The sequence below is a fragment of the Phaethon aethereus genome (assembly GCF_964289735.1).
Source record: "Phaethon aethereus genome assembly, chromosome: 2".
NCBI lineage: Eukaryota > Metazoa > Chordata > Aves > Phaethontiformes > Phaethontidae > Phaethon > Phaethon aethereus.
Window position 1 is genome coordinate 63,127 of NC_138582.1, and position 23,134 is coordinate 86,260.

The window sequence follows — 23,134 nt, forward strand, 5'->3', positions numbered from 1 at the left end:
AGCGAACGCGGCACTCCGTTTCTGCAGACAACCCGCCACCGGCAGCGGCGAAGTGGCGAGAGCACCCTCGGACGTCGCTGGTTTTCCAAAGCCCAAGCTCCCCTGAAGCCAACGCAGGGAGCGGTGCTACCAGCACACTAGGAAGAAAAGCGGCGTTCAGAATGCGTGACGTAACGGGCCCAAGACACAGAGAAAAGGTTTGGTTCTGAGACGAGTCGCTTCCAACAGCAAACCCACTCGGAGCAGCGAGGGATCCTGGCTTCGGGTTTGAAGCCAGTGCCCTAATACCGCCTGCCGCGTGAGCCAGGCACCAGGACATCATTTTTTGTTGCTTTTCAGCAATACGGGGAGAGAGCAGGAAGGAAAGGCAGTCTGACCCGCCCAGTAAAAGCGATTCTCCTGTCTTTTATCCTTATTTCCTTACCCTGTCTCACGTTCGGGTGGTACCCACGGTACCCACCCATCCATTACTGCAGCAGAGCAGGATTTCCGGACCACAGGCTCGGAGAGCCTCTGACCTCCTCGCTTTCTCATCGTATTTCGTTTCGGTTCTCCCCACACCCCACAGCCAGCCCATCGTCTCCCTGGGGACCCTCTTCTCCCTTAGGCTGAGGCACACGCTGAAGCCAAGACGCGGGTGAGGGAACGGTGCAGGGTGTTTCGCCCTGCGTGTCCACGGCAGCGAGGACGGGAGTTACGACGCGACGCCGTCAGGGTTAGCCCGGGGCCGTTAAGGCTTTCACCTCTCCGGTGCCTGACACGGAACTGCCCGCCGCCAGCCTCGCGAACACGTCCTGCACTCAGACGTCGCAGCGTAAAATGTGACAGGAAGTCGGACTTCAAGGACCGTGAGCAGGGGTGCGCTGAGAAGTTCAGTGTTGGGTCTGCTGTCCCCAGAAGAGGGGGTCCCGCGCCCCGCTAGAGCCCAGCGGCACCTCCAGCCCACGCTGGAGGACCCCGACCGCAGCAGAGCTCCCGGGAGGGAGTTGTCCTGCGGCAACGAAGAGGTATGGCGAAGACGGGGGCACCAGCAGCTGTAGGCTGAAGGCAACGGCACGCCTCCACGTGCAACTGGGTGAAGGAGGTCTGAGAGCTTTTCTCGCGGAGGGTGGAAAAACTTACTCTGCTCCTTTTCTCTTTAGGAGAGGAATCGTCTTTTCTTCGTACGGAGAAGGACGCAGCTGACTGTGGTTTCAGTGTGGTTCAGAAACTTCAGCTACTCTTGGCAGCCAAAGAGGTTCACACGTTTTGTAGATCTTTCTAAATACTGAGACATTCAGTGGTCCCAAAAAAGAGCCTTTATTTTTGTCAGAGTAATGAGATAGGCATTTTTATACTGTATTTAGAAGAAAAAAGAGCTTTTTCTTTCCTCAGGGCTCAGAAGTCACCGTCTTAATCACGATCTGAGTATTATGACACACAGCACCAGCCTGCGTTATTAGGTTGCTAGCTGGAGAAATAAAAATCTATAAACAAGCTTTTTAAGTGCCTACATAGTTTTGTGGGGAGCTTAGATAATGATAGCATCCTTTGATTATCGAGGCAAAAACCACCTTCCACCCTCCTCATCGATGAGTCGCATGAAGAATTCAAAGGTAAGCGCGGCCAGGGAAAGAACGCATGATCCCACCGAAACCCGCAGCACACCAGCATCTCGAACACCGGCCCCTGCCGTCAGCGCTCGCACTGACATCGTCCAAAATGAGAGGTGGGCGACCAGGGCGATCGGCGGCGTGGGCAATCTCTGCAAGAGGAACGGCCACGGAAATGAGGGTTCTTCAGGCTGGGAGAAGAGATCAAAGGGGATCGATACGTCAGAAGCCCTATGAAATCATGAATAAGATGGGAAAAAATGGTTTGTTCACTTTTTCCAAAGAAGAACCAAGTCGCCTGACAGTTTTAACGGAAGAGCGCACAAGGCGATTTAACTGCAGAACTCACAGGCCTCAACAGTTTGCACCCACAAATAAAGGCATCATTGCAGGAACAGCAGACCCTCGGGAACACCGGCGCAGCCCCTGGTGCAGCAGCCTCTGAAGCGCTGCAACGCCCCGCACAAGGCGAGAATCCCCCCTCGCCCTGACGCTAGTATTCTTTCCCTCCACATCTGCTGCTGTCAAAGAGTTTCAGCAGATAAATGTCATTATAACCACAGCTACCTCAGCTCCGACCTCCCCAGTTCTGCAGAAATCTACAGAACGTCCGGAGAAATGACGACTTCCAATCTGCTGGTCACGCGACCAACACGGGCGAACTTCGCCCGCGAAGTCTTGCTGGAGGAGTCTTAAAAGAAAGCCATGCAGACTCTTGCTGCAGAGCAATAGTTTCGATCACTGTCCAGCGAGGATTTCATCTCCATTTGCAAGCCGAACGACTTGGAAGAACTGTGTGACGCCCTGCAAGCCGTTCAGGAGAACCTCCGTCCTAGGCAGAGCTGCGGGGAAGGACAGCTCTTACACGGGACGCCGTCAGAACTAGTCTCAAGCCGCAGCAGAGCACTCTCCGGCGAAGAAGCATCGGTCTGGGTCACAAAGCGCAACGGAGTCAACACCACGGTCCTCCAGAGCTGCAGAAGCCGGTGGATCTTTTCAGGAAGGCGACAGACAGATGCCCTTGAGCGTGAAAGGTTACTCCAAGTACCAGTCGCTCGCTCATTAAGCCTGGGCTCTCATGGAGCGGATGGACTAACTCGGCGTTAACTCACCTTTTCAAGTAATGCCAACTGTGACAGAATATTCAGGTAGCACCAGTTCATAGCACCGGGGGAAGAGCCCATGCTCCTGTGTCCACGAAGACGAACCGTCTGTTCAAATAACCTCACATTGAAAAGCTTGTGTTTGGGACCCCGTCACACCGTCTTGAAACAGCCAACAGCTCTCGGACTAGGCTAGCTACAGGCAGGGTGGCTCTTACACCACGTGAAGCTTTTTCGAAGAACTGATCCAGAAAAATCCGTTCACAAAGACCAAACCCGTAGGCACCAGGGAGATTCTCTTCAATCCCGAGTGCAGGGTTAAGCTACGCTTGTGACGGAAGCATTTAAGGTCCCTGTGGTGACCCAGCATAGGCAACCATTGAACTTCGGCACGTTACTAGCAAAACGCAGATGTAAACCAAAGATCAAAAGCAATTTTATTTCACACTGCCCTATTCCTCCCCTCCCTAGTGAACCAGCAGGATCTATTTCATTCAATGCATTGCTCTGAACCGTTTCAGACAAGTACGGACAGAAGAAACTCAGTGCAGTTTTTCCCTGTTCTCTGCTTTTCTTCCGAAAAAGTAGAGGATCAAGAGAAAACCAGACCAGTTTACCGCTCCTTAAGTGATGACGTGACCGGAAGGGTGCTGAACAGCGAAGTGACCTACTCCTTCCAGCTGTGGCCAGCCTCAGACCACCATCCCCACAAAAGCCCCCAGAAGCCTCTGAAGAGCTCTTCCTCCGCGTACTCCAAAAAAGCAAATTAGCGAAGATGAGGCACGGAGAACGGGACAGCGCTGTGCAAGAGGCAACTGGAGAGCCGGTGCGAACACGCTGCCAGGAGCCGGTGCCTCCACCGCCGCAAGGTGCCTGCAAGGGCCGCCCTGCCACGGGCACCCGAGAAAAGAGCCCGCAGCGACGGGGGTAGCATCCTGCTACAGACCGTACGCGCCAACCGGCTGGAAGGCAGCTTACGCTACGGAGCGGGCTTAAGAGATGCCAGTTGGGTTGAGTTATTTTAACATCAGTATGTCAGACTGTGGTGGTAATTAATTTCAGATTTAGATCACCGCGCTGAAAAACGAGTACTCCACAGGTCTTTAACCTATGGTTTGGAATGACCAATAAAACTGACTTCAGATGATCTCAAGCAGTGACTAAGCTCATAAAAAGCAGCAGCGTAGATAAAACACACAGATCCCGCATTATACTCGGCATTATAAGTCATCAAAGCAATTTTAAGATCAAGCTGATGTTTGACTCTGAGCCAGCCCAGGTCCCCCAGGGCCGGACTGACATGTGGAGGCCACGGTAGGAGAGTTAGCGTCTTGGCCCCAATCTCCGAACAGCTGGAGCCCGCGCAACCTTTGCACAGGAAGGCCATAAAACAACACATTACAATTGTCCAATTTAGAGGTCATAAAAGCACGGACCACAGTCTCAGCGCGAGGCTGGAAGAGCCGGAGTTCAGCCAACAAAACCCAGGCAGCGAGCAGAAAACCGAAGAACAGCTCGCCTGCGATGAGGGGTGGGGGAAAGCCACCGCGGACCGCAGAAACCTGGCCCTTCCTCCAGCAGCACCGCAGCCCGGCCTGCGAGCGGCCAGGTCCAGGCAGGTCCCCTCTTCCTTGCTGGCTACATGTAGTTATGCACACCCGGTCTTCTTTCCATAAAATCGGGCTTAAGGGTAACTGAGTTCCGGGAGTCTCATTTCCCTCCCAGTGCAAAAGCTCTTGCCACCTCCGTTCTGGAGCGCAGACGCTCCAGCTGACCACGTCGACAGCACACCTGCGCAAAGGCAAGCCTTAGCTTTCTTACTAGCGAAACCAAAGAGAGCAGCGGACGGGGCGGGCCGTCACCACCACCTCCACCCCCGTGCGCCAGGCAAGGCCGGCGGCCGTCTGCGGTGACAGACGGTCCTTCCTGCATGCGCAACGCGGGAGCGGGGGCTCTGGTGGGGCTGGAGCCAGAGTAACTGCTTCCTCGGGTTACTGCAGCACACGAGGAAACGGGAGGGTGGAAACCCTAGTACCAAATACAGCTGCTAGAGAAGACCACTTCCAGCGCATGCCCGCTCCCGAGATCCTGCAATCCCGGGGAGCCCGGCTGCACCGACCCCCCAACCACGGCGTCGCTGGGCGTCAAGATTTACTGCAGCTCTACGAGAAACCCGTGCCTTGACAGCGATGTCTCATTCCCAAATCTGAACCAGGAGTTACTTAGCTCTGCTCACTGCCCTCTGACATATTTTGAGAAGGAAATTCAGCAGCAAAGTAAAATCGTAATTTGTTATTTCCCGACAGGTACCAGTGAACCGAGAAGCCCCCACAAAGCCGCTTGATACAGGTTCTCGGCAACAGCGCTGTCATTAACCCCAATACCGCTTCTTTCAGCGGGGAACAGCCAGTTAGTAACAGGCAGAACACCATGGAGGAGGACGCGGACTCCTGCACAGGAATACACAGATGCTGTCCAGCTGCCTGACCCTACGCAGCGCACAAAGAAAAAAGGCTCTTTCTCTGCAGACAGACATCCACGGCTGCTCAGCTGCACAGGGATGAGGCCCCCGAGGACAAGCTGCTCCTTCATCTAGTTCCGCTTCCAGCAGGCAGACCTGGTTCACGAGAGAATATAGATCACTACTGCCTCCAGAAGACTCTTTTGACAAAGAGGTTTGGCCACCCTGGCTGCAGACAGCAAAGGCAGAGTCCCGTCCGTTTGCCCGCAGCCGAGTATCCCGTCCTCTTCCTGCCCGCCAGCGGCAGCGGCAGCACCCAGCCCACGCCGGGCGGCCGGGGGAAGGCTTTGCACGGGACTAAGCCACCCCGAGGCGCAGCAAGCCGACTGCCCCGCGTGCGTTCCCAGAGTTTCATACGGGTTCGGGCAGGATGATACATGGGCTGCACCTTCCTCCTCGGCTTCCTTCCTGCTCCCCAGCAGCTCTGGGCAGCTGCAGGGTGCGTAAGGAAGAGAATGCTTCTCGGAAGCAGGTTTCCACTGGAAAGAAAACCGTATTTGTGGAAAACGCCTTGGATTTATTGTGTGGTACCTACTCCACATGGGATTTGCCCTGAACAACTCAAACTGCGAGCAGGCACTTCAGTACCGCGGTGACCAGCGCCACAGGTCCCAGCCCGCAGTACCTCAGGTTTCAGGCGGGCGGCTGGACTGCAGCCCAGGCACAGTCCCGGCCTCTCCGCTCCGCAAGTCGCCAGGTTCCGTGCTTCAGCCTCCTGTTTCTCCCAAGTGCAGCATCTCCAGCTCTGTTCCTCCGGCTCAGCCCGCACGCGATGCCTCCCTTCCCCTGGCGCGTCCACCCCAGCGGGCTCACTGCCCACACGTTAACGAACCTCCGCGCGTTCCCTTGCGCCGCTCTTTCCTAGCAAAGATGCCGTTAAAAAAACCATACACGAGAAGTAAAACGTTCCTATTACCGCCCTGACCGGCACAGCTCTCTGGGACAAAGCCAACAGCTCTCTGAAGTACCTCAGATAACCACTTGGTGCTATTCAGAGGCAAAGGTCACGCTTGCCTGTAAACTGATTTGCGTATAAAAAACCCCAGGAAGTTAAAAGTTGGTTCAAATGTGCAGGGTACAGAAACCTGCCGTGCAGGACCAAAGAGCGGCACAGAAATTCCCGTTCCAGCTTTGGAGACCACGTCCCCTCCTGCTCCAGAACACCTCGCACCGCTTGGCCAGGCTGCAGGAACAGGACACAAGATATTACGGACTCGTAACGCATGGTGTGAAACACAGAAAAAACCTGCCCAGCGATTTCACAGCAGATCATCTTACAAATTTTACGTCTTTGCTGTACAGCCTGGGCCTCACTTGTTCCACGCCAGGAGACGCGCAGAGCAGGTATGCAGAACAGAACGGCTGCACGCTCAGAGCTGTTGAGGAAAGGTGAAGAGAGAAACAGGGCTGCGAAGCTCTGACCAATTCTAAGTCTAGGACTAAAAGCCATGCCGTTACTCATCTCCCAAACGATTTTAAGCAGCTTTTAACCAGAGCGCCTTACTCCCCGAAGGTGGGAGGGCTCCTGTTAATGAGGCTTTTCTGAGCACGGTGACTAAACTTGGATATCACCTAGCTGGCTTCGTTACGTCCTAGCTCAGCTTTTCTCTCACCTAACACCGATGGATTCAATCTTTTCAACAAATGTTGTAATGCAAACTCTATCCCCTTAGGTCAGTGTCAAACGATAATATATATGTTGCTTTTGGAACCCCGAAACCATAAAGCAAGCTACACGGGTCAAAATTATTTGGTATGATTTACTGGGGGTTTGCATACGGTAAACTAATTCTGGTGAAGAGGAATTATGCTGCAAAAGGCCAAGTTCTTGTGTCTGTTTAGATTTATTTTTGTCAAGAGAAATTTTAACTTTTAAATTCTGTTAGCAACTGGGGCCTTGTAAAAGCGGCAGGGCCTTGTAAACAGAGCCTGGCCAGGAGGAAGTGCTCTCAGCGTCCCATGGCAGCGCTTCACGCGCTGAGCCGAAGCGAGCGCAATCCCTGAAGGAGACACGGAGAAAAGCGATAAAAACAGGTGCAGACACCACGGCTAGCTCGCTGCTTTCAACAATCTGTTTAAAATTAAACTTACGGATACGCGCGGGCTCCCACCGGACTCGAGCAGAGCCGATGAATCACTGGGAAGCGACAGCCTCCCCGTCTCGCCTTCCCGCGCCACGCTTTGCACGAGGGCGGTAGCACTTGGGGAAGCCGCAGGCAGGGGAGCGCCGAGCGCGGTCGCTGCCGGGCGAGGCAGGCGCCAGCAGGCAGAGATCTCCTTCCTCCCTACAAAGGAACTCGTCAGGGCAAATATCTCCAAATCGAGAGGCAACGTCTCCATTTAGAGCGCTAGTTCGGTTCCGCCACCCTCCTCACGCAGCCGGCGTTCGGGCTCATTTCGTTAGCCCCGTAACGTTAGTCATTACCGCGACGCTCTTCCAGGGCAATGCCACAGGCGCACAGAAAGCCGCCGGCTACCGTTCCGCTTCCGCAGCGGATGCGTACAGACAAAAAGGAGTCCAAGTGTTGTTGTCTAGAGTCGTCTGCAGTCCTGAAAGACACGCGTGCTACCAGCGAAGGTTGGGCTGAACCAGTCCCCTGATGGGGCCGCAGGGTGGCTGCAAGAGGAATTACAGAAAGACACGGAGAGACCTGGAGCTGGGAAAGAACATTCTGTTCGGTTAAGTGTTGCCGAGTACCTGACAGCTAGCGCAACACCGCGAGAGCCGGCTTTAATTGCAATTGTCAGTTTAAAACCTAAACGGTTCCAAGTTAAAAAGCCCAGAAGAAAACATCTGGCTGAGATGAGTCACAGCTTCAGAAGCTAAGAAAGCAGAACGGAAGCCAAAAGAAACTGCAGAAATTCTAGGTCAGTAACCTGCTCAAAATGTAGAGTAATTAATAACCGCTCTTCGCTTGAAGGTATCTCTGGAAGGCAAGAGCCTCCCAGCTGAAGGGACGGTGCTGAAGTGGATGCCGTTGCCCACCGCTGGAGCTGCGGTTCCTACCTACCCTTTCTGCCATGGTGCCTTCTGATGGCTCTCCAAATTTAGAATACTAAAAGATAAAAGCAATCAGGAGTAGAAAAGGTACTAAGGCTAACGCTTTTAACACAAAACTTCTCGTGTGAGAAAAAGCATACTACTGCTGGTAAATTGGGCATTTAAATTCCGCCGTACCCTTTAGCACGGAGGTGATTTCCTACAATCAAGCTGTTAGCTTCTCTAACCAAAGAAGTTAGAGAAGGTGTTGAGTAACCGGCACTTAAGCTGGGCCGTAATTATGTCGACCCTGGAGGGAAAGAGAGCAAGAGATGCACAACGACACGCAGCCAAAGCCAAAGCCTTGGTGCCCCAGCGCTGCCAAGGCTTGCAGCGTTAGCCGGTCACGTTTGGTCTTCAACTTTGGAAAACCCAAGCGTTCGAGCTGCGGCTCTTTCAGCCGCCGCGAGCCCCGAGGAGGCCACGCGAGGCCAGGCTGCACGGTGACAGTTTCAGAGAATCACTTCTGCACCTGACTTGTATGAAATGCTGCGATTTAGAGACTAGGAAAACGGCACGGATGTGTTAGAATAAGCTGTGTGAAGCAGAGTACAAAACCGAAACCAAAATCCAAGGCCCTACCGTGACTTATTTAATGTACACAGAAATGCCTGAAGGGGTTGTCTTCATACGCTCCAATAAATTCCACTTCACGACAAACAGGGAACAAGAAAAGTCATTTTCAGATGGTTAACTATCTGAAAAAGCAGCTGAGAGTAAGAGAGGAGCATAACGAAGCACAGCGACGCACTTTCAACCTCGACTCCAGATCCCCCTCCGGCTGGCAGGGGCGGGTGGAAGCTCCGCCGCAGCGCCGGTGCCAGAACGAAAGGCGACTCCTCCGTTCATGGGCAAGAGGCAGGGCAGCCTCGAGGCTTTGTGTTCCCCAGAACGAGAAGGTTGCACATCTTTCTCCATGGCGTAACGAGAAGGACAAAGAAATCGTGACACAATGCGACCCTCAACTCCGAAAGCCGGAGAGGTGGGAGGCCACAAAGAGCATTAAAATCTTCCCTTAAGTTCACGGCCATTTCAGACACTTGTTCCACCTGTAGCTTGCTTGCCTTTTTTTTTTAAATTAAAAAAAAAAAATTAAAAAAAAAAACCTCCAGAGGCCCATAAAATACCTGGAAGACAAGGGACTTCTGCTTTCCAGGAGAAGCAAAAAACCCACCTAAAACTAACAAAACCCCCTCAAGACACGTCAAACGAAGAGCAGAGAAGCGCAGATCAACCAGACCTAAACGGGGGAGAGTCCCCTGCGCTCCAGGGAAGCGATGTCCTCGCTCACAAAACCTCAGCCCCTCGGGAGCGCTCTCCAGTTCTGCTGAAGGAGCTGCTGACAAGGAAGAACAAATATTTTCATATCCGAAGCTCAGTTTATCTACTTTCCATCATTTGCTGCCAGTGCTGGAGACTGACAGCGAATTATCCAGACGCGCACCGTTACGTGACCGCGGAGACGCGTTTGACTGCATCTCTTCGTCTTTCAGGCCGGCTTCTTGAGCTGAGCCAATATGAGAAGATTCGAGAAGGTCTGTTCGCAGCTGGGCAATAAAAAGACATTTACTGCGAGCGTTATATTGGATGTGCCAAAGATGATCTCCAGTTCAGGCCAGTGAAAACCCCCAGAACAGCTTTCCCTCTACTAGCTTCAGCCCTTATGCATTTTCAATATGCTCCAAAGATCTTACTTCAACAGAAGACAGGCCGTGACCGTAAACTTTTTTTTGTGCCAACAAAACAGCTTAATATAAATTACACCTGGTACGCTTAGCTAACGTGAACCCCCTTCCCCCAGTTCAAAATACACCTTTAGACAGAAAAAAACTGTAATTAAGAATGGAGCGTTTCAGGCACTAAGAAATAGCTTTATGCTTCTGGCACCCTCACGCCTTTGGAGACGACCGTCACCGTTTCGGGGAACAGACACCGGCTATAATTGCCCACCGTAACGGTGCAGAGACCCTCGCTAGATGCACGAGGCGGCCTGCGCCAGACGCCAGAGCCCTTGCCGGAGCAGTCTGACCAAGCAGATGAAGAGTGGCTGCGCTGCCGACCCTCCTTCAGCTGCCGCCCACGGGACGGGAACTACACCCCGCTTCCACGGGGGTCTGTGCGCCGAACCCAGCGTGCCCAGGTGGCCAAGAAGGCCAACAGCGTCCTGGCCGGTATCAGCACTAGTGTGGCCAGCAGGAGCCGGGCAGGGATCGTGCCCCTGTACTCGGCACTGGTGAGGCCGCACCTCGAATCCTGTGTTCAGTTTTGGGCCCCTCACTACAAGAAGGATGCTGAGGTGCTGGAGTGTGTCCAGAGAAGGGCAACGAAGCTGGGGAGGGGTCTGGAGCACAAATCTTATGGGGAGCAGCTGAGGGAATTGGGGGTGTTCAGTCTGGAGAAGAGGAGGCTGAGAGGAGACCTTATCGCTCTCTACAACTACCTGAAAGGGGGTTGTGGCGATGAGGGTGTCGGTCTCTTCTCCCAAGTAACTAGTGATAGGACAAGAGGAAATGGCCTCAAGTTGCGCCAGGGGAGGTTTAGATTGGATATTAGGAAAAATTTCTTCACTGAGAGGGTGGTCAAGCATTGGCACAGGCTGCCCAGGGAGGTGGTGGAGTCGCCATCTCTGGAAGTGTTCAAAAAACGTGTGGATGTGGCACTTCAGGACATGGTTTAGGGGACATGGTGGCGCTGGATTAATGGTTGGACTTGATGATCTTGAAGGTCCTTTCCAACCTTAGTGATTCTGTGGATAGCACAGGAGTGACTCCCACGCTGTGGCTGAACTGCAGGTCTCCTCCACAGCAGAGCAAGTCTACTCAGATCCAAGTTCAACATGGAGAACAAGGTCACATTCACGGTCAGCTCATGTTAGTGCCTACCAGCATGCCCTGTTCAAGGGGAAAAAGTCTTGGAACTGGATTCCTCAAAAATTTGTAAGATGGAGACAGGCCTATCGGCAAGGGAGAAGGGGAAGAGCACTACAAAGACACCAGACACGAAAATTTTTCCAGAGCATACTTTGTGGCAACGGATTTTCAAGCCAGAACCACCCCCAGGACACCGCGATCACCCGCTCTGTAAAGCCCGAGCCGCAAGCACGCGCGCGTTCATTCCTGCTTCAGGTCCAACAGCTGCGGCTGAAATGGAGAATCTTCAACTCGCACTTCTAGCGGTGAAGAAATCAACCACAGCCTTCCATGCATCGCTCAGATACGTCTTTTTACTTCGGAGCACCTTGTTGCTTGCTCGTCTAGTTTTATCTATTTTCACCTCTGTTACTGCATGAAAAAGACCCAGCTACCGTTCCCCAGGCTGGAGTTACCTCCAGAGGGGCACCTCAGCATTCGACCACCTCCCGTTCCAGGCTGAGCTCCTGCAGTCACTCATTACTCAGAAAGTTTTCTATTGTTTTGGTCATCGGTGTTTCTGTTCCCGAAGTTTGCTCAATGATTCAGCACTCCTACACTGCTGATACGAGACGCTGACACGCTCCTCCGGTTGTGGTCTGACTCCATCTCCGGAAAGCCAACAGTTAGCTGAGACCCCCCATGTATAACCGTGACTATCAGGACAGAATGAACGCAGGAGGGTTTGGTCCTGTTGCGAGCTCACCTGCAGAGCTACCGCCCCTCCTTCGTAGTGATCTTGCACTGACCCAAGCAAAAACATGCTGGTTTTCACAGCAAAACTAACCTGCTTCTAACTCACAGCAGGAAAAAACCCAGACCTGCAGCTGAAGTTCACTTCACACAAATAACTTCAGGTAATCCACCCCGGCGTTTGAACGCTTGGGGGTTCTTTCTAGAAGTTAAGGTGTGGAAGACCCACGCAAGGAGGTTTGAACCATGCTGTATATTTCTGTGCAGAAAAACTTCAGGAGGTCACCGTTACTAAGCTTCTCCCGCAAAGACCAAGACGCCCCAGAGTTTCTTTGGCAGCTGGCCTCCTCCTCACCGAGTCCGAGCCTCTTGCAGTGTGAACGGGGCTTTTTTCCCCAACTCCCCCGCGCGCCGGTGGCTGCACAGCAATAGCCAGCGGTCGTCTGTCTGCATTAACGGCCGACGAAGCAGCAGGGCTGTCTGGACGCTCTGCATCACGACTGAAGGCTCTTCCATCTCGTGCCGATACGAAGGGCTCCTCTATAGAGCCATCAACGTATTTCAAGCCTCCACGCTGGGGGATTAAAAGCTGTTACTCCCACCGAATTTGCAACAAAGACCTCTGCGCACTTTGCGGTGCGGTTAAGGCAGAAATCCAACGGGATTCCGCCCGTCACCGTAGCGGCTCGCCGAGAAGCGGCAGCACCCAGGCACAGGCTGCGGGTGTTGATACACACCATTTCATCTACGAAACGATAGCGGCTGCGCAGGCGCTAGAGGCAGCGGGTGCTGACCGTCGACGCTGGTGCGGTGAAGGGGAAGGAGAAGAACCTGGAATAGCCCTACTGTAGAGATGCAACATGATGTAAACCAGCAGGCCCTCAAGAACATTTAAAAAACTTGTCAAGAAAACAAGCGGCAATGATAGGATGAACCAGCTGATGCTTTGAAGCACAGCACAGATCCAGAACTAAGACGACTAACCTTAAGTTAGTCGGATGTGTTCATAACTGGATGTGTTATTATTCAAGAAGCAAGAAGAGAATTTTTAACCACAAGTTCCTGAGAAAATGAGGACACGAAAAATGGCTTGCGAGCTCCGCCCTCCGGAAAAGGAACAGCAACCCAAGTACAGGGATCCGGTACGAATAACGGAGACGGGAAAAATTAAAGGTAATGAAATGCAGGCCCAAAAGCTGTCTTCACTGAGAGGTACGGAGAACCTGCAGAAGATCGAAAACACCAGTTACGAATGGCTGTGAAGGATGGAGAAGTAGCCAGAAGACCGGAATATATTCAGCCACGAAGAGGCTGTGATGCTCTTTCAAGCTAGGGAGAGCTTGCAGCCGGATGTCCCAGCCCAGCGCCTGTACAACCCCTCCGCGGCTCGGCGCGGCAGGTCCCGTCGCCCTGCTCCCGTGCTCCCAGACCTGCTGCTGCGCCGGCCGCGCTCTCCAGGCCCCGGCTCTCTCCACAGGACGTTTGGCGTCGTGCTGGCAATCAAACCAGCTCTCGCGGCAGAGCGCCAGAGCCACGGGGCGGCACGGAGCGGGAGCACGGGTGCGGCAGCCGTTTTGGGGGCTGCTTTGCTGCTTCATCCAGGCATCGTCTAAAGACAAAGACCTGCTAACAGGCCGTTGCACGACACTCGTAGTTCACACAAATCGTTTAATTTTGGTTGTCTTACAGGAGCCTGTTTACCCGGTAAGCTTTCAAAAAAAGCACAAAACACATTTTTTATTAATTGGTCAATAACTATCTTCCTGAAAGCAGGGGGGAAGCTTCTCTGCTTTGAGAGAGGTTGTCAGTTCTCTGCTATTAGCAGAGCTCAAAGCACTGCTGTCGGCACTCCACCTAGTGGTTTACAGACCATTTATAATTAATAATGCTAATGCTCGCTTTCGCAAGAGCCAGCGGGGCAGCCAGCATGCAGCCGAGAGACCTATGATGCATTTGTGAATGCTCTCAACCTTAATACAGGGGTACAAGCCTAGACACTTAATCTCAAAACATGCCACAGGACTGCAAAAGCCACGGAAATTTAGATGAGCACCACGTGCCGGCACCACGAGACTGGCAGCGGGGTTTAAAGTCGGCTCGTGGTGCTGCTTATTCCTCCTGCAGCAGACAAAAAACAAACGTGCAAAAGCAGAAGCCTCCCACGCGAACTTGTGGTACCGGCTGGGACTAGAGCTGCCAGAAGGCACGATGCATCACAGCAAGTGGCAAACTGGTTGTTTTAGGCAGCCGACTGCTTTTCCAGGAAAGTGGGAAAAGCGCCTTCCAATCCAGGGACACGCATGTTTATCCTGTTGTGGAGCTAACAGTGGGTTCATCACTAACGGTACCTGATACGACTTGTACAGCTGCTGCAGGACTGATGAAGATTTCGTGTTGGTTCGGTTTTTGGGAAAGGAGGGCAGCTGGCTACAAGCGCGTTGAGCGTGCTTCGTTACGGCAGCTTCTGGGTCCTCCAAGCCTGGCTGCACAGGAGTTTTTCATTCAAAGCCATTCTAGGCAAGTCAGCTCACTCAAAGGGGAAAACAGAAAGAGCCGCCTCCACTGTCCATAGACCCATGAAACTGCAATATGGCTAATGCTGCACAAACCTTTTACCTGCCGCCACTTACCAACAGGTCAGAGGGACAATCTACTTCTCTTAACCCCCTTGCAAAGAGCCTGAGGAGAAGCACAGCCTAGATGTAAGGCTGGGCGCTCATACCTGGGGCAAATAGAAGATGAAGAGAATCATCTAGAATGACCTTGGAGACGAAGCAGGCTCTCTCCCCTCCCATGAACACCAGAGGTGCTAGAGCAGTGATCTGCAAGCACAAGACAGAGTAATGAAATCCAAGAAAAGGGAGGTTTTGGAACACAGTGTGGAGGAAATATTTTTCCACTGTGAAACTATCCCTTCAAAACCCCCCACCCTCCTTTCCTGCTTAATCCAGCAAGAATGGCGGGCTGCTTGCTCCATTTTACGCAAGACCCAGAACCAAATTCCTTAGAAAAGGTGGCAGAGACGAAGAAGCTAGGCATGAAATAAACTTCACTGATGTACGATTCAATCCACTTTGTGGAGAGGTAAACAAGCGGAAAAAACCAAGCGGAAAAAACCAACCAGAAAAACTCTAAATCAGGATTTATAGCGGTGCCTAAGCATCAGACACCCACACCCCTGTATTCATTGGCCTCAAGAGGTATCTCAACTTCAAGGCAACTTTAAGAATCTCAGTGCAAGTCTTACAACTGGCAGATGACACACAGACCCTGCTATCTGGGAGGGCAGCCAGTTCCCGGTGCACTACTTAAAGATTCTGATTAGGTGACATTAATTAAGTTCTTCTGTATGACCACCACGGGAAGAAGTCACACAAGGGTGAGCAACAGTGCCCTGATCGTCTCTAAAGGTAAGGCAGTAGTAATTAGTGGGACTCAAGATCACCCCTTTTGCCCCCCACCCCAACAGCAAATACTGTGTGAGCCGTAGCCAGCAAGAATTTAACTGGGTGCGAGTAAGAAGTCAAGAGCCTGGAGTAAGAATATAGTATTAGAACAGAAGGACAGCAGACGTCATCCCAAATGACTTCATTACCCTGGCGTAGCGTAAGACAAGACAGAATAGTTGTGCTTTGCGGGAGGGGGAAAAAAAAAGAAAAATCACAAGGGAAAACCCAGCACCATGCATTGACTGAGGTTTCAGACTGTAACCCCCGCGGCAGGGAAAGAAGTTCCCGACGTCTTCTCGGCCTTTCCAACCGCTGCCTCAAAGCAGAGCTGCACGCCAAAGAAGCTTTACGCTGCGTTTGGGGTCACGGGTCTGCGTGCTGTGACACCAGGTCTTTAACAGGTCTTAATCGTGATCAAAAGGCCCCTCCACCACCCCCTTCTTGCCCTACGCAGAAAGCCTCTTAAAGCCCAGGCTACACTCCGAGACAACTGGAAGGTGGAACAGAGAGCAAGCAAGCGGCAGCCAGCCTTCTCTCAGATAAGGTCTCAAAAACAGCGTGTTCAGGCAAGAAATCACTGGGCAAACTCTCCTGCATTTTCTGCCACCCCCTCCCCACATACATACTGCTTCATGGCTATCAGCTTGGAGTCCATGTTCTCCTGCTTTCCTTTCATCACCTGGATGTCAGTCAGTAACTTGGTTACATTGTCTTGCCGAACCTTTATATCCTCATTCTTTATACTGGATACCTGGAGACAGAAAGGAAGATGTCAGTGATGTTTCCTTCCCGCAAAACAGTTATTTAAGCTTCAAAGTTGATACTGCAAATAATTCATCTCCCCTCTCTAGACCAACTGCTGCATTCACACCTGAGTGCATTGTGTCAAGGGACTAAAACCAGCTGTCTGCAAAGCCAGTTTTCTGCAAGCATATTGCTATTTGAAAGCATCGAATTCTGTCACAGCCTAAAAAACTAAATATCTTTTTGGATCAGAAATACAGCGCTCAGGTGAAACTGAAGGCCTGCACAAGAGCCATTTGCCTACGCAAACCTTCAGACAGGCAACGGCCCAAGGCGTTATCATCTACGACGATCCTGAAACTAAAACTTGGCAGCCACAAAGACCAGGGAGCAGATTTGCACTGACGACAGGAAACAAACATTCTTCTCGCACACTGTCAAAAGCCTCTGCTGCGTGCAGTGAACTGAATATCGGTCTTAGCAATTAAGAAAGTCATTAGCTGGTTTGAGAAAGAAGATCGGGAGAAAAAGGGCAGATGAGCTCACTGCAGCAGAGAGGCCTGCAGGCGGAACGGTAAGCCTCTTCCAGAGATCCCTGAGCAGCAGCCGGTCACTCGACATCCTCATCATTTCCACTACAAGCGTTAAAGCAGCTGAGGAGAAGATTCTGAGCAGATGATTTTATTTTTCTGATGAAATACTCACGAGAAATGACACCTAGGCATGTTTCACAAGAGCTGTACCACGTGAGAAGTCTATCAATCTGCCAACCGTTATAGGGGTTAACACATCTCACCTATTCAATAGCAGCTTCTCTCCACTTCACTTGCCAGCAGGTCATATATCTTTAAGATCTCTTTACATCCTTCTAACGCGTTTGTCCACTGTGAAAATGTCTAGAGGAACTAAATGCCTCAGTGAAAATGGCACTTACGGTTATTTGAGAGCGCCCTGGGATAGGCAGAGGAGTGAGCTACTCTCTCTACACGTTGCTTTGATTAGTATTTGGAAAAGAATGACAAAAACACGCTTCTCCAGCCCACACTTCAGGACTAATAAATTAGCCTGGAAAGTTCATAAGCCTTTTTGGAACTCCTGATACCAACTGCTGCTATACCACGTCTTCAGCACATGTACTGCAATTCTGCGTTCAAGAACTGGGGGCAGCTGTAAAGCACATCTGTGCGTTTAAGGGGAAAACGCGTAAATTTGTAGTTGGGATACACCGGAGGTTAAACACATTTAAAATCATTCAGGTATCTTATCCTTCCTTTTCCTCCTTCCACTACTACATCCAACGTATCTTCGCGCGTCTGCGCGCGTACGCATTTTTCATTTCTTGAAGCATTTAAAGTAAAGACTGCAGCTCAGCCGGTGATCACTCTCCCTCCTACTGAAAGGTACAATTGCTCTTCCATCTCTCCAGAGGACACAGCAAACTTCCCTCCATCAAGCTAAACTCAAACAGATGCTACTTGTTCAGCAAACCAGGAAAAACGTAGCGACGCTTTTTACTGAACTCGGAAACGACTCGGTTTGCAAGGCCAGAGTGCTGGCTGTTTTCTGTGGGTGGTGTGGGAGAGAGGGGGAGTCTCAAGCAGTGCCATAAAGACCCTAATGCTGAAAACACCGAGAAAAAGACCCACGAACAAGAGGGACTGGTACCAAGGACCCGAAGCCGGCTTGACTAGCAGGACGGCACTGCAGCGTGTACGCGGGTGAGAGGGCGGGGGCAGCAAGAAGCACTGCCGGCGCAGAACAGTAACCAGTGGCGCCGGCGCCCGTCGACCCTTAGAGCACGCTGCTGCTTTTCAGATTAATCCTCTGTTTGTAAACAGTTAATCTAGAGCAAGGTCTGTCGTATAAACTTACGCTGGTTACTTTCCTCTTGATGTTCTCCAGGAGATGTTCCTGGCCTCGGATGAAGTACGGATGCTGGAATTCAGTATCATCTTTCTCTGGCTTCACCAATCCTCCCTGCTCAATGTGGACAACCTTTCGAAAGCCATCTGAAAATCAAAGGGTAGACGATTGGAGAAAAGCTTAACAGGCTAAATGTGACCTTGAGAAAGCAGAAACTAGCACACGTTACCCTGGTTTGCTTCAACACCCCGTGCTCCGTCACTGTGGCATTCCTTTCCAACCGATACCCTAAAAATGCCAGGTGCAGGGAGGCACCTTCCGCTGACAGACACTGGGAGAGAGGCTTGTGCTGATCCTCTCCATACAGTCCGAACCGCAAGTGGAACGAGTCCCCTCCAGCCACCACATCCTCCCCCGGCGAGCAGAGCCGAGCCGCTCGGCTACCTGCCTTCAGCGGCAGCTCGGCACAGATGGCTGGGGAGACGGGATCCACTTCCACATCCTAGAATCAATTTGAAAAACACCCTTTGCTGCTCTCGGAAAACCATGTTATGCCGATGTCGGGCTGATGGCGTGGGTCAGCAAGAAGAAAGGCTGAAATTACTGGAACTAAACGAAGAGGCTCCAGCTGACCCCACCATTTCCCAACAAAAGCCCCTCGTTCCCAGGGAACTGTCCTGGTACAGGAGTAAACAGCATCTTGCCTTGCCTCTTCAGCGCAGAGCAAGGTAGGGAAAGGCATCTATTTCAACAAAACGCTTTTCAAAAACGCCAACAAAAGGAGACTCAAACGTTTAGCACATGCTCCAGGCAATCCCGGGGGCTTATGTTTTATTTATTCAGGGAATGAAATGGTTTCTGAGAGCAATGAGTCATGTACTCGGCCACATACGTGATGCAGAGAAAGCACCGCTGCCTCCCATCTCACGAACGAATGAAAGCAGGACCGCTGCGGAGACCAAACCACGCAGGCGCCCATCCACACGCAACGGGAGATGCGTTTTTACTGCATCTGACCGAACCCCCAAGCCTCTCCGTTCTCCATGTCGGTGCCTTCTGGCTGCAGCACGTGCCGCCTCACCCCACCAGCCCGTGAGGCAGGCTGCCGCAGCCGGCACACCTATAGCACACTCGCACGCTGCAGGGCACCGCAGGCACCCTGATCCTTCACCTGGAAATGAGGAGCAGCTTTCTGGTCAGCAAAGGCACAGAAGGTAAATAAACGACTTCCCGAGGGCTTCAGGGCCTTCCCAGAGAGCTGCTCCTTCGGTGAGCTGCACAACACTACCAAGAACTGGCACTCTCTGCCGTTCTCTGCAAAGGGGGTTAGTAGTCCTGAAGCAGACGTTCCCGCGAACCATCTACTCACCTTAATGCTAAAGCTTAAAATTATTTTTTTAACCAGTCTGCTCCACCTTAAGAAACTGAAATCCACGTTGTTTTTCTTATTCTGATAAGAGATGATTAAAAACATCCTGGCCCCAAACGAGTCCCCGGAATAGAGCAACAGGCACCGCTTCCGCGGCGACACGACCTCCCGGCGAGGGCGACGGCGCGAGTCCCCTGCTGCGTGGGGAAGGGGGAGGACGGCACGCTGGAAAGCGCTTCCCCAACGGTTCAGGCAGAAGTTACGCACCAAAGTCTTCAGATGTACTTAAAACACCTAAAAGCCACTCCGGAACAGAGTGTAGCTCATCGAAGTATTTTTGGATCTCGGCACTTCTGTAAACCGCTAGGATAAACCCAGAGTGTTATTTAAGTTGCTCAGACCACAGCTGCGGTAAAAAAAAAAAAAAAAAAAAAAGCTTCCTGCACTTGCAGCAGAAAGCGATTTAGAGAAATTACACATTATTGTAGAGATTTTAGCCAGTTTTCGGTTATTCAAGTGATCCTTAAAAACTAAAGGCCCCGGTCACGAAGCACAGAATGTGCCCCACAGCAATTCAAAGAGCTGGTGTTGAAAGGTAATGAAAACGTCATCCTTTCTAATAACATTGGAATGCTCCCTGCAGCCCACATCTGGAGCATTAACGATAATCCCTGATAGCACCTCCACGTGAGAGGCGTATGAAAGGCACCCTTTATGCCGCTGCCCATCGCAGGACCCCGCGGCCAAAGCGTAACTGCAGATCTCGCGCGCGGGGAGGAAGCCGAGCAGACCGCCGTGAAGCAGCGTCTCTGGGATAATCCCAGAACGCTCCTGCGAGCGGGCGGGACAGCGCAGCCACAAACGCACCCATCGATCCCGAAGCACGCGCACGGCCGGGCAGCTCTCGATTCCCTTGCGCACCCAAAGGGTGAGAGGAGGATTAAGCAGTGCAAGTTTGGAAAAGCGGGAAGGGGGAGCACGGAGAAAAAGAATATTGCTTGATCAGTAGCGGAGGGGGAACCAGCAGCACGGAGGCACGCAGCCCGAACAGCAAAAGCTTTGGACACTCCTCGATCTGAGCACTGAAGGGACCAACCCGAGACAGCAGCTGAACAGGAGAGGTGTCCCTAGACACAAACCCACCGCTGCGCTCGCAGCAGGTTACTGCCCTGGCCCGCGGGGAGCCCAGAAAGGTGACCAGCACATAGAATCACAGAAGGGTTTGGGTGGGAAGGGACCTTCAAAGCTCACCCAGTCCAACCCCCACCATGGGCAGGGACGCCCCAACCAGAGCAGGGTGCTCAGAGCCCCGTCCAGCCTGACCTGGGGTGTTCCCAGGGACGGGGCATCCACCACCTCTCTGGGCAGCCTGGGCCGGGGGTTCACCACCCTCATGGTCAAAAAATTCTGCCTTAGATCTAGTCTAAATCTGCCCTTTTTTAGTTCAAAACCGTTACCCCTTGTCCTGTCGCTACAGGCCCAGCTAAAAGCCCCGTCCCCACCTTTCTCTCCAGCCCCTCTCAGCCCTGGCAGCTGCAGGAAGGTCTCCCCGGAGCCTCCTCTGCTCCAGGCTGAGCCCCCCCAGCTCTCCCAGCCTGTCCTCCCAGCAGAGCTGTTCCAGCCCTCGGAGCGTCACTGGGGCCTCCTCTGGCCCCGCTCCAGCAGGTCCGTGTCTCTCCTGTGCCGAGGGCTCCAGAGCCGGACGCGGCACTGCAGGGGGGTCTCCCCGGAGCGGGGCAGGGGGGCAGAATCCCCTCCCTCGCCCCGCTGGCCACGCGGCTTTGGGGGCAGCCCAGGACACGGGTGGCTTCTGGGCTGCGAGCGCACGTTGCCAGCTCTTGTCCAGCTTTTCATCCCACAGGACCCCTGTGTCCTTCTTCATGGGGCTGCCCCCCATCCCTTCATCCCCAGCCTGTGCTGGTTGCCCCGACTCCGGTGCAGGACCCTGTACTTGGCCTTGTTGAACCTCCTGAGGTTCACACGGGCCCAATCCTCAAGCTTGTCCAGGTCCCTCTGGATGGATCCCATCCCTCAGGCGTGTCAACCGCACCACTCGGCTTGGTGTCATCTGCAAACTTGCTGCGGGTGCTCTCGATCCCACTGTCTGTGTCACTGATGAAGATATTAAATTGTACTGGTCCCAGTACGGACCCCTGAGGGACACCACTCGTCACCGATCTCCATCTGGACATTGACCACTACCCTCTGGGTGTGACCATCCAACCAATTCCTCATCCACCGAACAGTCCCCCCATCGAATCCAACTCTCTCCAAGTTAGAGGGAAGGATGTTGTGGGGGACCGTGTCAAAGGCCTTACAGAAGTCCAGATAGATGACATTGGTAGCTCTTCCCTTGTCCCCTGATGTGGTCACTCCATCCTAGAAGGCCACTAGGTTGGTCAGGCAGGACTTGCCCTTGGTGAAGCCATGCTATGGCTGTCTTGAATCACCTCCCTGTCCTCTGTGTGCCTTAGCATAGCTTCTAGGAGGATGTGTTCCATGATCTTGCCAGGCACAGAGGTGAAGCTGACGGGTCAGTAGTTCCCAGGGTCCTCCTTGCTCCCTTTTTTAAGGATGGGTGCAATGTTTCCCTTTTTCCAGTCTCCAGGGACTTCACCTGACTGCCAGGACTTTTCAGATACTCAGTCAGGTTTTGCACAGGGATCCACAGCCTGAAAGCTAGCTCAGAGGCACTTGTCACATTCCCAGCCTGTTCACCCAGCCAGGATATCAAACTTCCCTGTGAACAGGCAATACAATTATGCTAAACACGAAGCAATTTGCGAAAAAATGTAACGCTAACTGCACAGCTGTACTAGGAGCTAAACAAGCAAATCCCAAAAAACTAAGCATAGAAAATCACTTTCCGTTTCAGGTGCCTTTTTCCGTCCTGCGTCTCCTTTAGCAATCCCTCTGCCGCAAGCAAACAGGGCAAGCACTGTAGGGACAAACTCTGAATTTATTTTAAAGTTTGAACAAACACACGCCATGTCACACAACTTTAAAATAAACTGAAATTCTCAAACTGCCACCCATCATACGCCAAGAAATCCCTTTTGTAATTCAAGTAAATCAAAGCCTCTGTAACACAGGCTGGGAAGAACAGGATCAATGTTAAAAACCAGGTTAAGCATAGGGAGAAAAGTTATGAACACCTGAATACGGAAGTTACATTTACTCATTTCTAGTGCAAGACGTGAAGCCTAGCTTTCCATCATCTCAATACTGCACCGGGCTATCGTGGTAGTGTAACGGAACATATCAGAAAGACCCAAAAGTCTGATCGAGGGCAGGAATTTTTTTTGGAGAACCCAACTCTCGAGGTCTTAAAAGAAAATAAATTTAGTCCCATTTCTGCTCAGAACACTTTTTTTTTCCAGAAGCGTTGAGCCACTTGGGATAGGTGTTGTCAGAAAGAAGTTTCAGCCCTGTCTTAGCTTGGCCTTGGAGATTTATTACGTCTTTTTGCCCCCCTTTTAAAAAAGAACACCTTATCACTCCGATGAGCTTTTGTCCAATCGCCTAATTCTGTTCCAGCTCTTCTATCCCTGCTGTTGAGAGGAGCCGACAGCCGGAATGCTGTTACTCCCCCGGCCCTCTTCGCATCACCTGCGGCGAGAGGGAACAGAGCAGACAGCTCGCTTTCTCCTCCTCACTCCCCAGTTACAGCAGTGTCGGCTGGAGAGGCAGCCTTTGCCTGGCTTTACAAGCCAACGCTCGGGTCGACGCTACGCCAAAGCTCTGCAAGTACTACAGGCACCTGCAGCCACCGGCTTTGGGGGGCACCGCCACCCCTCCCTCCCAAGGCAAGTCAGACAAGGGAAGCGCAGCGGGAAGGGTCATGCTGAGCA

The 23,134-nt window shown here is 52.3% G+C and overlaps 1 protein-coding gene across 1 annotated transcript in view; it reads right to left on the bottom strand.

Moving 5' to 3' along the window:
• HSF1 (heat shock transcription factor 1) overlaps positions 1 to 23,134 on the bottom strand; it is a gene marked incomplete at its 3' end in the record, with an annotated part of 69,793 nt that overhangs the window by 25,268 nt on the left and 21,391 nt on the right. Inside the window, exons 3-4 of the mRNA XM_082014555.1 lie at positions 17,924 to 18,060; positions 15,934 to 16,058 (exon numbers count right to left, since the gene is read on the bottom strand). Coding sequence (XP_081870681.1) covers positions 15,934 to 16,058; positions 17,924 to 18,060 — 262 coding nt within the window. The remainder of the gene's footprint in view (positions 1 to 15,933; positions 16,059 to 17,923; positions 18,061 to 23,134) is intronic.